Source organism: Amblyraja radiata, unplaced genomic scaffold, assembly GCF_010909765.2.
Source record: "Amblyraja radiata isolate CabotCenter1 unplaced genomic scaffold, sAmbRad1.1.pri S118, whole genome shotgun sequence".
Taxonomy (NCBI): Eukaryota; Metazoa; Chordata; class Chondrichthyes; order Rajiformes; family Rajidae; genus Amblyraja; species Amblyraja radiata.
In genome coordinates this window covers 964,542-979,845 of record NW_022630104.1, presented here as the reverse complement: position 1 = coordinate 979,845, position 15,304 = coordinate 964,542, and the positions used below count along the sequence as shown (strand labels likewise).

Genomic DNA, 15,304 nt, shown 5'->3' with positions numbered 1-15,304 from the left:
TCGAAACAAAACCTGGTGCGCTTGCAGCACAGGTGAATGGCGAATCAGTTCGCGAAAAAAGGAAATGAAAACGAAACGCAAACCGGAAGAGGACAAGATGAGAGTTTTAGATAGATAGATAAATAGATAAATAGATAGATAGATAGATAGATAGATAGATAGATAGATAGATAGATAGATAGATAGATAGATAGGTAGATAGATAGATAGATAGATAGATAGATAGATAGATAGATAGATAGATAGATAGATAGATAGATAGATAGATAGATAGATAGATAGATAGATAGATAGATAGATAGATAGATAGATAGATAGATAGATAGATAGATAGATAGATAGATAGATAGATAGATAACAATGTGCTGGAATGAACTGCTTGAATGAGCGGCTAAACATAATACATAAACGGGAATCTCGACATCTCAGAGACTTTCAGACACTTTACAGTTTCCTTCAATGGCCTGCGAATTTGTCGTGTACAAAATAATTGGGGTGGCATTTATTGTGAATAAATCTCAAGGCCTGAACTGATTTCTCCAGACCATTTCTTGGCCTGATGCAACTGTGGTTCCATCCCGTGATGTCGCCATCCTACAGTCGGCGAGGGCGTGAATTTTGAGATTCTTCCACTCACACGTCTGTCAGTTTCTATCATTCATACGGACATTCGTCTTGAGTTGATGGATCCTGAACTTCGACCAATCACACGGTGGGCTGATCATGTCTCACATTAACCAGATTCAGAGGCAATGGACGGATGTGCGACAGCGAGCCCTCTAGTGGACATAATTGGAATATCAAAACCAACCAATTCAGCCGGTTCCTCAACAACTTGGTTTCTTGTTTTCCAACAGGTGCCATCAAGTCAAGTCAAGTCAAGTCAGGTTTATTTTTCACATACACATACGGGATGTGCAGTGAAATGAAAGTGGCAATGCTCGCGGACTTTTGTGCAAAAAGACAAACAACCAAACAAACTATAAACACAATCATAAACACACATATACCTTTACATAATAAATAATGGAAGGACAAACGTTCAGTAGAGTTAGTCCCTGGTGAGATAGGCGTTTACAGCCCGAATGGCCTCTGGGAAGGAACTCCTTCTCAACCTCTCTGTTCTCACCGCATGGCAACGGAGGCGTTTGCCTGATCGTAGCAGCTGGAACAGTCCGTTGCAGGGGTGGAAGGGGTCTCTCATGATATTGTTGGCTCTGGAGTTGTACCTCCTGATGTATAGTTCCTGCAGGGGGGCAAGTGAAGTTCCCATAGTGCGTTGGGCCGAACGCACTACTCTCTGCAGAGCCTTCTTGTCCTTGGCAGAGCAATTCCCAAACCAGATGGTAATGTTCCCGGACAAGATGTTTCCACCGCCGCTGCCGTGGTTCCACTTCCTGACGCCGTGCGTATGTTGGAACTCCGGACTTGAAGCGAAATTGCAAACCACAATTCATTAGACAATAGACAATAGACAGTATATACAAAAGTAGGGCATTCGGCCCTTCGAGCCTGCACTGCCATTCAATGTGATCATGGCTGATCATCCAGAAACAGTACCCCAGCCCCCGTTCCTGCCTTATAACCATATAACCATATAACAATTACAGCACGGAAACAGGCCATCTCGGCCCTTCTAGTCCGTCGAACACCTATTCTCACCTAGTCCCATCTACCTGCACTTAGACCATAACCCTCCATTCCTTTCCCGCCCATATACCAATCCAATTTATTTTTAAATGATGAAATCGAACCTGCCTCCACCACTTCCACTGGATGCTCATTCCACACAGCTACCACTTTCTGAGTAAAGAAATTCCCCCTCATGTTACCCCTAAACTTCTCTCCCTTAATTCTCAAATCATGTTCTCTTGCTTGAATCTTCCCTTCGCAATGGAAAAAGCTTAACCACGTCAACTCTGTCTACCCCTCTCATCATTTAAAAGACCTTTATCAAGTCCCCCTTAACATTCCGCGCTCCAAAGAATAAAGACCTAACTTGTTCAACCTTTCTCTGTAACCTGGTTGCTGAAACCCTGGCAACATTCTAGTAAATCTCCTCTGTACTCTCTCTATTTTGTTGAGATATTTCCTATAATCTGGCGACCAAAATTGTACACCTTCTCCCCTTATCCTCTGATTCCGTTGGTTTTAAGAGCCCTATCAAGCTCTACCTTGGAAGTATCCATAGAACCGGCCTCCACCGTTTTCTGAGGCAGATAATTCCACAGACTCACAACTCTCTGGGTGAAAAAGTGTTTCATCATCTCCGTTCTAAATGCCTTATCCCTTATTCTTCAACTGTGGCCTCTGGCGCCGGACTCACCCAACATCGGAAACTTGTTTACTGCCTCCAGCGTGTTCAACCCCTTAATAATCTTATATGTTTCAATGAGATGCCCTCTCATCCTTCTAAATTCCAGAGTACCAAAGCCCAACCGCTCCATTCTCTCGGCACATGCCTCGTGAACATACAATGCACTCCCTCAATAGCAAGAATATTCTTCCTCAAATTAGGAGACGAAAACTGCACGCATTGCTCCAGGTGTGGGCTCACTTGGGGCCTATACAACTGCGGAAGGACCACTTTGCTCCTATACTCAACTCCTCTTGTTATGAAGATATGTTATGATTCGTAAATGGTGAAAGTGGAAAGTGAGTTTGGAATTACAGTTGAGTTTCAAGTACTATCGCTTTCTTCTATAGAGTGTGTTGCGGAGGTCCACGCTTGTGTAAACACTCCGTTTAATAATTATACGATGCAGCCCCGTCGCTCGCGAACTTCAACCACCACATCCTGTGTACGTCAACCCCACGATGGCCCAGTAATTAGTTGGCCCAGATCACGCCCGGTCCACGCAAGAGCTCGGGCCCGAACCACGGCGGTTCGATATCAAATTGGCTCAGCCCACCACATGACGCCCTCCCCGCCTCCAGAACCGGAGTAATGGAGGCGGTTACGCTCACGCGTGACGCTGCCAGATCTCGTGTACGCGTCTCTTGTGTTCAGGGTCGCTGCTGGCAGCGGTGAGGGCGGGTGCGGTCGTGACGGTGGACGCCCTCTACGGGCCTCTACCAGAGCAAAAGGAGGCGACAGATTTTTGTTTCTTGAGTAGAGCTACCACTCGTGGAAAAAAGTTGATTTTCTGTCTGGCTGTGGCAGCTTTGAAAGTCCGTGGTCGCCTTCCAGAGGGAAGTGATGCAAAGACTTTGTGGCCAGGGTGAGAGGAATCAGAGATTATCATACCCGCTCGCTTCCTGGCCCTTGCAGTGTACAGTTCATCAATGGAGACAAGGTTGCAGCCAATGAACTTCTCAGCTGATCGGACGACTCGCTGCAGCCTCCGGTTGGCGTGCTTGGTCGGTGAGCCAAATCAGACCATGATGGAGACGGCGAGGACAGACTCTACGATGGCCGTATAGAATTGGACCATCATTGCTTTTGGCAGATTGTGCCTTTTCAGCTGCCGCAGGAACTACATCATCTGTTGTTTAATGGAGTTTAATGCTGATAAATGTGAGGTGCTACACCTTGGCAGGACAAATCAAAATAGGACGTACATGGTAAATGGTAGGGAATTGAAGAATACAGTTGAACAGAGGGATCTGGGAATAACCGTGCATAGTTCCTTGAAGGTGGAGTCTCATATAGATAGGGTGGTAAAGAAAGCTTTTGGTATGCTAGCCTTTATAAATGAGAGCATTGAATATAGAAGCTGGGATGTAATGTTAAAATTGTACAAGGCATTGATGAGACCAAATCTGGAATATGGTGTACAATTTTGGTCGCCTAATTATAGGTAGGATGTCAACAAAATAGAGAGAGTACAGAGGAGATTTACTAGAATGTTGCCTGGGTTTCAACAACTAAGTTACAGAGAAAGGTTGAATAAGTTAGGTCTTTATTCTCTGGAGCGCAGAAGGTTAAGTGGGACTTGATAGAGGTCTTTAAAATGATGAGAGGGATAGACAGAGTTGATGTGGATCAGCTTTTCCCTTTGAGAATAGGGAAGATTCAAATAAGAGGACATGACTTCAGAATTAAGGGACAGAAGTTTAGGGGTAACATGAGGGGGAACTTCTTTACTCAGAGAGTGGTAGCGGTGTGGAATGAGTTTCCAGTGGAAGTGGTGGAGGCAGGTTCGTTGGTATCATTTAAAAATAAATTGGATAGGCATATGGATGAGAAGGGAATGGAGGGTTATGGTATGAGTGCAGGCAGGTGGGACTAAGGGAAAAATGTTGTTCGGCACGGACTTGTAGGGCCGAGATGGCCTGTTTCCGTGCTGTAATTGTTAAATGGTTATATGTCGTCGATGACGTCATTTCCGGTTGCTGGCAATATGGCGCTGACTGCAGAAGACACAAAGTGTAGGCGCTGCTGAATAATTCAACAGAGCTGACTGCTCTGTCTTTGGTAAGTCTGTTTGTTGGTCGTTATTTAAAGCATGATTTTGTTTCAGCAGCAGCCTCTACAGGATTGTATTGGTTGTAAAGAATTTGCAAATTTGTTTCTCTTGAGTTTTAAAATGGTTGTAGCCGTTTTCAGATGGATAAAGCATGAATAAGCATTTGGTTAGATCAGACCTGTGTTTAATTTAAAAATTGGCGTGCATTCTGTGATTTTGGCTGGGTTGCAAGATGGCGTCGATGTCGTCATTTCCGGTTAGCAGAAAGATGGCGTCGATAACGTCATTTCCGGTTCGTGCAAGCGGAGAGATGGCGACGTCAAAATGGCGGCAAATGCAGCCGCTGCTGAATACTTCATGACTTTACGGCTCTGTCTATGGTTAGTGTGTTTGTTAGATGTTATTTAAAAACAGCATTTTATTTCAGCAGCAGCCTCCACAGCAGACTTTAAAGATTCGTTTTACACACTTTATATTCAACACGTTCTGAAGTTACTTGACATTTTAGTATTGGGTGTGTGTGTGTGTGTGATTGTGTGTGTGTGTGTGTAAATGTGTGTGTGTGTGTGAATGTGTGTGTGTGAGTGTGAATGATTGGGTGTGTATGTGTTGGAATATGTGTGCATGTGTGTGTTACGTGTGTGTGTTATGTGTGTGTATGTGTGTGTATGAATGTGTGTGTGTGAATATGTGTGTGTGTGTGAATATGTGTGTGAATATGTGTTTGTCTTGTGTTATGTGTGTGTGTGTATGTGTGCGTGTGTGTGTGTGTGTGTGTATGTGTGCGTATGTGTGTGTGTGTGTGTGTGAATATGTGTGTGTGTGAATGTGTGTGTGTATGAATGTGTGTGTGTGTGTGAGTGAATACGTGTGTGTGTGTTTATGTGTGTGTGAATATGTGTGTGTGTGAATGTGTGTTTGTGAGAGAGAATATGTGTTGTGCATATATGTGTGTGTGTGCGCGAATATGTGTGTGAATGTGTGTGTGTGTGAATATGTGTGTGTGAATATGTGTGAATGTGTGTGTACGTGTGTGTGTGAATATGTGTGTGGATATATGTGTATGTGTGTGTTTGATAATATGTGTGTATGTATATATATGCGTGTGAATGTGTGTGTGTGTGAATATACAGTATGTGTGTGTGAATATATGTATGTGTGTGTGAGTATGTGTGTATATATATGTGTGTGCGTGTGTGTGAATATGTGTATGTGTGTGAATATGTGTGTGAGTGAATGTGTGTGTGTGAATATATGTGTGTGTGAATATGTGTGTGTGTGTGAATATGTGTGTGTGTGAATATGCGTATGTGTATGTGTGTGTGATTATGTGTGTGTGTGTGAATGTGTGTGTGTGAATGTGTGCGTGTGAATATGTGTTTGTGTGTGAAAAAGTCTCTGTGATTGAGTATATGAATGTGTCTGTGTGTGTGTCAGAAGGTGTGTGCAAATGACCGTGTGTGAATGTGTGTGTGTATATGAGTCTGTGTGTGTAAATGAGTGTGTGTGTGTGTGTGTGTGTGAATGAGTCTGTGTGTGCATGTGTGTGTGTGTGTGTGAACGAGTATCTGTGTGTGTGTGATTCTTGTTTGAATCTTCCCTTCTCAATGGAAAGAGCTTAACCACGTCAACTCTGTCTATCCCTCTCATCATTTAAAAGACCTTTATCAAGTCCCCCTTAACATGCCGCGCTCCAAAGACTAAAGACCCAACTTGTTCAACCTTTCTCTGTAACCTGGTTGCTGAAACCCAGGCAACATTCTAGGAAATCTCCTCTGTACTCTCTCTATTTTGTTGAGATGTTTCCTATAATCTGGCGACGAAAATTGTACACCATACCCCAGAATTGGCCTTCTACCCTTATCCCATGATTCCGCTAGTTTTAAGAGCCCTATCAAGCTCTCTCTTGGAAGTATCCATAGAACCGGCCTCCACCGTTCTCCGAGGCAGATAATTCCATAGATTCACAACTCTCTGGGTGAAAAAGTGTTTCATCATCTCCGTTCTGAATGCCCTATCCCTTATTCTTAAACTGTGGCCCCTGGTGCCGGACTCCCCCAACATCGGAAACTTGTTTACTGCCCCCAGTGTGTTCAAACCCTTAATAATCTTACATGTTTCAATGAGATTCCCTCTCATCCTTCTAGATTCGAGAGTACAAAAGCCCAACCGATCCATTCTCTCAGCACATGCCTCGTGAAAATACAATGCACTCCCTCAACAGCAAGAATACCCTTCCTCAAATTAGGGGACGAAAATGGCATGCATTACTCCAGGTGTGGGCTCACTGGGGGCCTATACAACTGCAGAAGGACCACTTTGCTCCTATACTCAACTTCTCTTGTTATGAAGATATGTTTTTAAGTGGTGAAAGTGGGAAGTGAGTTTGGAATTACAGTTGAGTTTTAAGTACTATCGCTTTCTTCTTCTATAGTGTGTGTTGCGGAGGTCCACGCTTGTGTAAACACTCCGTTTAATAATTATACGATGCAGCCCCGTCGCTCGCGAACTTCAACCACTAAATCCTTTACACGCCAACCCCACGATGGCCCAGCAATTAGTTGGCCCAGATCACGCCCGGTCCACGCAAGAGCTCGGGCCCGAACCACGGCGGTTCGATGTCAAATTGGCCCAGCCCACCACATGACGCCCTCCCCACCTCCAGAACCGGAGTAATGGAGGCGGTTACGCTCACGGGTGACGCTGCCAGATCTCGTGTACGCGTATCTTGTGTTCAGGGTCGCTGCTGGCAGAGTTGAGGGCGGGTTCGGTCGTGACGGTGGACGCCCTCTACGAGCCCCTACCAGAGCAAAAGGAGGCGACAGATTTTTGTTTCTTGAGTAGAGCTACCACTCGTGGAAAAAGTTGATTTTCTGTCTGGCTATGGCAGCTTTGACTGTCCGTGGTCGCCTTCCAGAGGGAAGTGATTCAAAGACTTTGTGGCCATGGTGAGAGGAATCAGAGATTATCATACCCGCTCGCTTCCTGGCCCTTGCAGTGTACAGTTCATCAATGGAGACAAGGTTGCAGCCAACGACCTTCTCAGCTGATCGGACGACTCGCTGCAGCCTCCGGTTGTCGTGCTTGGTCGGTGAGCCAAATCAGACCATGATGGAGACGGCGAGGACAGACTCTACGATGGCCGTATAGAATTGGACCATCATTGCTTTTGGCAGAATGTGCCTTTTCAGCTGCCGCAGGAAGTGCATCATTTGTTGTGCCTTTTTGACTTTGGAATCCATGGTAGCCCCCCATTTAATGTCCTCAGAGATGATGGTTCCCAGGAACTCCACAGATGTGATTCTGGGGGCCGTAGGTGGCCGACCCTTGCTCTAACATAATCTAAAAGACTCCACATATGTGACTGTGGTGGTGTTGATGGTGAGTGGGGTGAGGGGAAGGGGAGCTCTACTGAAGTCAACGATCAATTCCACTGTCTTAAGAGCATTGAGCTCCAGGTTGTTGCGATGACACCAGGACGCTATGTGTTTCACTTCCTCTCTGCAAGCAAACTTCCGGTTGGCTTGAATTGTATCCATGTTGAAATACTCCCGTGCTCGGGTAGATAGACACATCAGAACCTACGGAAATTAGTTTTGTCACCAGTCTTGATATAATAAATAATAAAAAGTGAGTAACAGCGGACAGAAGGACTAATGACAAATGCCGCAGAAAGAATTCCTACAGGTTATGTTCAAATCCTATCCGCGTTACAGCATTCCCTGTAGCAAAATGGTTAACTAGAATTTTAAACCAACTTTGTGCGTGGTGTATAACGGTCGTGGTTGTCAAACCGGTTGGTCTTGGTTTCAGAAGCCAGGCCGTCCACTGATCTGAGGGATGTGGGCATTGGAATCTACGCTGTGGACAGACGCAGCTACTGAGCGCTGCAGCTCACAGAACGACATCCCGGCAACTCAATCATTAAGCTGGCATTAAGCAAGGAATATATACAATAGACAATAGGTGCAGGAGTAGGCCATTCGGCCCTTAGTGCCAGCACCGCCATTCAATGTGATCATGGCTGATCAACCAAAATCAGTACCCCGTTCCTGCCTTCTACCCATACCCCCGAACTCCGCTATCCTGAAGAGCACTTCTTACTCTCTCCTGAAAGTATCCCGAGAACCGGCCTCCACCACCCTCTGAGGCAGAGTATTCCACAGAGTCACAACTCTCTGTGTGAAAAAGTGTTTCCTTACCGTTCTAAATGGGTTAGCGCTTATTCTTAAACTGTGGCCCCTGGTTCAGAGAGAGCTATGAAGATTGCAGAGTCAGGGGATATGGTGAGAAAGCAGGAACGGGGTACTGCATGTGGATGATCATTCGTGATCACATTGAATGGTGGTGCTGGCTCGAAGGGTAAAATGGCCTACTCCTGCATCTATTGTCTATTGTCACACTAACCGCGGATAGAACTGATCAGACCCGGGATATGTATCCATATTCATACGCCTTGAGATATTTGCAAAAATCTTCACAGCAAAGACACCAGCAACGTGCGTGAAATTCAAGAGAGACAATGGGTGGAAGTTTGTGAAATGGATGAAAGGGCCAAAGGTGATCTGGGCCGGATGGACTGTACACTAGGTTTCAGAAAAAGGTGGCTTTGGAGATTAGGAAGGCATTGATAGTGACACTTCAGGAATCACTATTGCCAGGATTGGTCCTAGGCCGGTTAGTCTGACTTCGGTGGTTGGTACGATTTTAGAGCCATTTATAAGGGATGAGATTACGGAGTACTGAGAAGTCGATGCATTAATAGACCGAAGTCAGCATGGCCTTGTTAAGTGGAGGTATTGCTTGACAATTTTGCGGGAATTCTTTCAAGAAATAAATAGCAGGGCAGTCAAAGGAGAGCCAGTAGATGCTGTTTACTTAGATTTTCAGAAAGCCTTGGATGAGGTGCCACACGTTAGGCTGCTTAGGAAGATGAGAGCCCACGGTATCAGAGGACATATACTACCATGGATAGCAGGTTCGCTAGATGGCAGAAGACAAGAAGTGGCAATAAAGTGGGCTTTTTTTCTGGCTGGTTGCCAGTGAAAAGTAGCGTTCTGCAAGGGTCGGCGCTTTGTCTTTCAATGCCGTTTGCTAAAACCTTCTACCTATCTCCACCATTCTCTCTCGTTCACTCTATTTATTTCCACTAATGTCTGCCTCTCTCTGTCACTCTCGATCTCTCGATTTCCCGGTAGTTCTCTCACACTCTCTCTTTCTCACTCCCTCTAATCCTCTCTCTCTATGCCACCTTCACGTTGCATATCAATGATTTGGACGAGAGGATTGAAAGCTTTGTAGCACGGTTTGCGGGTGATACTAAAATAGGTGTAGTGCCGGTCGTGTAGAGAAAGCAGGGATTCTGCAGGACTTGGACAGGTTGGGAGAGTGGGCAGCGAATTGGCAGATGGAATAATGTGCAGCAATGTATGCAGTCATGCATTCTGGTCGTAAGAATTAAGGCGTAGAGGTTTTTCTAAATGAGCTGAGAATCCAGAAATCGGAGGTACAAAGGGACATATAACCATATAACAATTACAACACGGAAACAGGCCATCTCGGCCCTACAAGTCCGTGCCGAACAATTATTTTGCCTTAGTCCCACCTGCCTGCACTCATACCATAACCCTCCATTCCCTTCTCATCCATATGCCTATCCAATTTATTTTTAAATGATACCAACGAACCTGCCGCCACCACTTCCACTGGAAGCTCATTCCACACCGCTACCACTCTCTGAGTAAATAAGTTCCCCCTCATGTTACCTCTAAACTTCTGTCCCTTAATTCTGAAGTCATGGTCCACTTGTTTGAATGTTCCCTATTCTCAAAGGGAAAAGCTTGTCCACATCAACTCTGTCTATCCCTCTCATCATTTTAAAGACATCTATCAAGTGCCCCCTTAACCTTCTGCGCTCCAGAGAATAATGACCTAACTTATTCAACTTTTCTCTGTAACTTAATTGTTGAAACCCTGGCAACATTCTAGAAAATCTCCTCTGTACTCTCTCTATTTTGTTGACATCCTTCCTATAATTGGGCGACCAAAATTGTACACCATACTCCAGATTTGGTCTCACCAATGCCTTGTACAATTTTAACATTACATCCCAGCTTCTATACTCAATGTTCTGATTTATAAAGGCTACCATACCAAAAGCTTTCTTTACCACCCTTGTGAGTGGGACTTGGGAGTGATGGTGCAGAATTCCCCAAAAATAATCTGCAAGTAAAATCGGCATTAAGGAAAGCAAACTCGATGATTGAAGATTCAAGATTCAAGAGAGTTTATTGTCATGGGAAATATAGTGGGCATGAATAAATACAGAACGGATCAGTGTGTCCATGTAACATTGAATATATATATACACACATAAATAACCAGATAAAGTGCAATGGACTATTATGTTCATAGTTTTCTTTGGGTTGAGTTTAATGAGTTGAGATGGTTGTGAGGAAGAGCAATTCCTCAACCTGGATGTTGCTGATTTCAGGCTCCAGTACCTTCTCCCTGAAGGCAGCGGGGAGATGAGTGTGCTGCCAGGATGGTGTGGGTCCTTAATGATGCTGCAGCCCTTTTGAGGCAACGACTGCGATAGATCCCCTCGATTGGAGGGAGGTCCGAGCCGATGATAGGCTGGGTAGTGTTTACTACTTTTTGCAGTCTTTTCCGCTCCAGGGCGTACACGTTGCCGAACCAAAGCACGATACAACAGGTCAGCATGCTCTCTACTGTGCACCTGTGGAGTTCTTTCAGCATGCAGCATTCTTTCTTACTTGTTGCCTTTATTTCAAGAGGGCTTGTATACAAACCCAGGGATGTAATGTTGTGGCTCTGTAAGTCGCTGGTATGGCGGCATGTGGAATACTAGACAAAGGAAACACATAACATGCAGTGAAATTGTATCTATTGTATGAGCCGAGCCTCTTGAGCAGCGACAGAGCTCACTCTCTCTAGCGTTTGCCCGCTATGTCCGCGCCGCAATCATAAACCATACCTACATATTTTAATCCACAAATGTCCTGGATCGAGCGTGTGTACACACAGACTGATTACATATCCAAAACATCTAACGGGTTATCATATTCACAGTACATTCTCTATCCCTCTATCAACAGTGCATTCATGAGGCAGCGAGATCAGCGCTGACACAAATTATTCGCAATCTGGCCTCACTGGAGACATCTAACTTTTGATGGTGAAGATATGTGGAGTGGAAACAGACCACTCAGATAATATTTCTTCTGTTTAAAAAACATCTTTTAACTATTTAATCAATTTTAAAGTGTAATATTCTCCCAGTGCTATGTTACTACCTAGGTGTGTCAAATATAATGTATGTACTATTTTAAGCAGTTAAATAACGTATTGAATGTATTGGATGTGTTTATATCTTGTTTTAACTTGTTTTGGTTGCACTGATCAGGAGTAGCTCTCCAATATCCGTTGTATTTCTAAGTACAATTACAATAAGGCTTAGTATTATTGTTGTGATTATTAATTATTATTATTATTATTATTATTATTATTATTATTATTATTATTATTATTATTATTATTATTATTATTATCATCATTATTATTATTATTATTATTATAATTATTATTATAATTATTATTATTATTATTATTATTATTATTAGTATTATTATTCTAGTATTATTATTATTATTATTATTATTATTATCTTGATGGTGGAAAACGTAACCCTATAGCCAATTTAAACGATGACATAAGTTTAAGATGAGGAGTGAATCGTTTGGATAGGATACCTGAAAGATAAATTGATGGAGAGTGTGATGCCATTTGAAGTGCAATTCCTTCATCTTTTCGAGTGCATCTTGCTACAAATATTGACCTCGCTGTCATCGTCGGTCCTGAAAAGGACGCAAGCATCCGGCGCCAATAAGTGGCAGCCACCACTTGTTGCAATAAGTAAGTAAGTAAGTTTATTGGCTAAGTATTCACAACAAGGAATTTTCCTTGGTGCTCACGCACTAGTAACATCATGACATACAGTGACAGTTATGAATGACGCAGAAAACACTAAACATTAATAATAATAAAACATTAATGATAAATCGCCATTGATCAAGCAATGTGAACCAACAAATACCAGATCAAAGGGAGGCTATAGATTTTTGGCTGTTTAGTAGATGGTGAGGACAGGTTGAGGGCAGACTCTACCGTGGCCGTGCAGAATTGGACAATTGCCTGTGGCCGATTGTGCTTCCTCGGGTGCCGTAGGAAGTACACATCTTTTGCTACCTTTTTGACTGTGGAGTCCGACGATGATGATGGTGGTAGCAGAATTAGCTCGGGATACTTCCAGTTTCCAGCGCCGCGACGTGGGATGCTTCTACTATGGGGCCAGTGCAATTCCTGAGAGGATGGTGGTCGCCGTGACTGTCACCACATTTAAGAAGTACTGAGACTAATACTTTCTGTGAATGGGGAGTCCAGATCCAGGGGCCCGCGCACAGTTTAAGAATAAGGGGTTAGCCATTAGAACGGAGACGATGAAACACTTTTCACATTGAGAGCTGCGAGTCTGTGGAATTCTTTGCCTCTGAGGGCGGTGGAGGCCGGTTCTCTGGATACTTTCAAGAGAGAGCTAGATAGGGCTATTAAAGATAGAGGAGTAAGGGTACATGGGCAGAAGGAATGAACGGGGTACTGATTGGGGATGATAAGCCATGATCACATTGAATGGCGGTGCTTGCGCGAAGGACCAAATGGCCCATTCCTGCACCTAGTCTATTGTCTATTGATCCTATTGCAAGTTCGCCAGAAATAAATAATGCTTTATTTTCGCAATAAAAGATGGAAAGTTGCAGTGGGAGATTGGTTTGCATGTACCGGAAGATTCAGTGTTGGGAATTTAGATACATTTATAATTCAGTCTGAAGCCCTGGAGAAATTCATCGAAAGCACACCAACATTAAATGAAATAACACATCATTCTTTCACTGGAAATCAGTATTTCTTATTTAATCGAAGAAAAGTGCTGGAGTAACTCAAGGGATCGTGCAACATTTTTTTGTGGGCATGTACAGGTGACGTTTCGGATCGGATCCGTTATACAGGTCCTTCTTCAGCGACTCGTTTTGTGTTTTATTTTTACTCGATCTTTCAATTATTTGCTTGTAATCTCCCATGGTGGATTCAACGGTTGTGAAGCAAGGTGTTTGTAATGTGAGTGTCACTAATGACAATCAGCAGGTATGAGCTCATGTCGCAGGAGAAATATCGCTCTATATATCTTGGTGCCCACCAGAAGGCATCGCCATAGAGCTACAGCGTTGACGGACTGACGGAGCCACAGGAGTTAATTGTGTCTTCCTGCTATGGAATATCCATTGATCTATCGAATTGAAGATATATATTACCCTACAATAGCGGCTGTCGCTGTTTTCGGTAATTTGTTTTGTCTTTAATTTCCATGTACTTGCATTAGCTGTGAGACATTCCGTGTACTCCGACGCATTCCGTGTACTTCTATTTCAATAATTCACTTGTTTTAATTAATTCCGTTTTTCTTACTGTAACTGCGCAATGTGCACGTCATGCCCGTTGTTGATCCTGGTCTGGACGACTCTTGGACTGATTGCGCCGTTCAGACCCTGACCAGAGAGCAGGTATCAGATAACCACAATAGGCAATAGACAATAGGTGCAGGAGGAGGCCAATTGGCCCTTCGTGCCACCACCGTCATTCAATGTGATCATGGCTAATCATCCCCAATCAGTACACCGTTCCTGCCTTTACTGCATATCCCCTCACTCCGCTATTTTAAGAGTCCTATCTAGCTCTCCTCTTGAAAGTATCCAGAGAACCGACCCCCACCGCCCTCTGAGGCAGATATTCCACAGACTCGCAACTCTCTGGGTGGAAAAGTGTTTCCTCGTCTCCGTTCTAAATGGGCTTACCTCTATTCTTAAACTGTGGCCCCCTGCGTCTGGACTCTCCCAACATCGGGATCATGTTTTCTGCCTCCAGCGTGTCCAAACCCTTAATAATTTTACATGTTTCACTAAGATCCCTCCTATCCTTCTAACTCCAGACCAGGCTCGAACAAGCCCAGCGCTCCATTCTCTCAGCATATGGCAGTCGCGCCATCTACGAATTAACCTTGTAAACATACGCTGCACTCCCTCAATAGCAAGAATGTCCTTCCTCAAAATAGGGGACCCTGAGATTGGATATTTGTGACCAGGAGCTGAGAGAATGGCACCTTGGGCTCCTTCCGTGGATAGTCTGGAACCAGTTAGTGAAATTACATCTCTTCCCAATCGGACATACCTGCTTAACTGAATATATAAACTGAATATATAATCGATATATTTTCTGCACTCGTCGCTGCGTGAATCATAGTCCCGCTTTAGACCTGTAATGCTACAGCTCAAGAGATAAAGCAAGTGAATGTCCACGAGCTGGTTTCTGATTCTATGAAAGTGTCACGACTTTAATATGCGTTAATTCAGATGTAAACAGATGCTGTCACGTAATATTATGTCTGTTAATGTTATGTATCTTGATACCCACTCCTTCGGACGATCTGTAAACCGCAATTTTTATCGCAGATGTATCTGTACATCTTCGCCATCGTGCCACAGTCAGTACTGCCGGTGTCACACACTTCCGAGACACAGGTTCAATCTTTACCTCCCGTGCTGTAAGAGCAATGTTACATAGCTCGTGCTCCGACGCCGCGCTACTGGCTGTGCTCTTGTTTCCTCCCACCTGCAATTGAGCTGTATATTAATGGTTGCTGTAACTACTGTACATGGGACTAATAGTGTAAATGGATGCGACTCTCTGGGGAAAAGACTTTAGTCTCTGAACTTTGTCGGGCTAAAGGTCATTTGATCAACGCATCCAAGTTTCAAAACCTT

The 15,304-nt window shown here is 44.0% G+C and overlaps 1 protein-coding gene across 1 annotated transcript in view; it reads right to left on the bottom strand.

Annotated features, from left to right (window-relative positions):
• The window catches only part of LOC116969186 (zinc finger protein 567-like), a 79,895-nt gene that overhangs the window by 46,700 nt on the left and 17,891 nt on the right, over positions 1 to 15,304 (bottom strand). Inside the window, 1 exon segment of the mRNA XM_033016103.1 lies at positions 13,953 to 14,032. Within this exon segment, the coding sequence (XP_032871994.1) occupies positions 13,953 to 14,032 (80 nt within the window).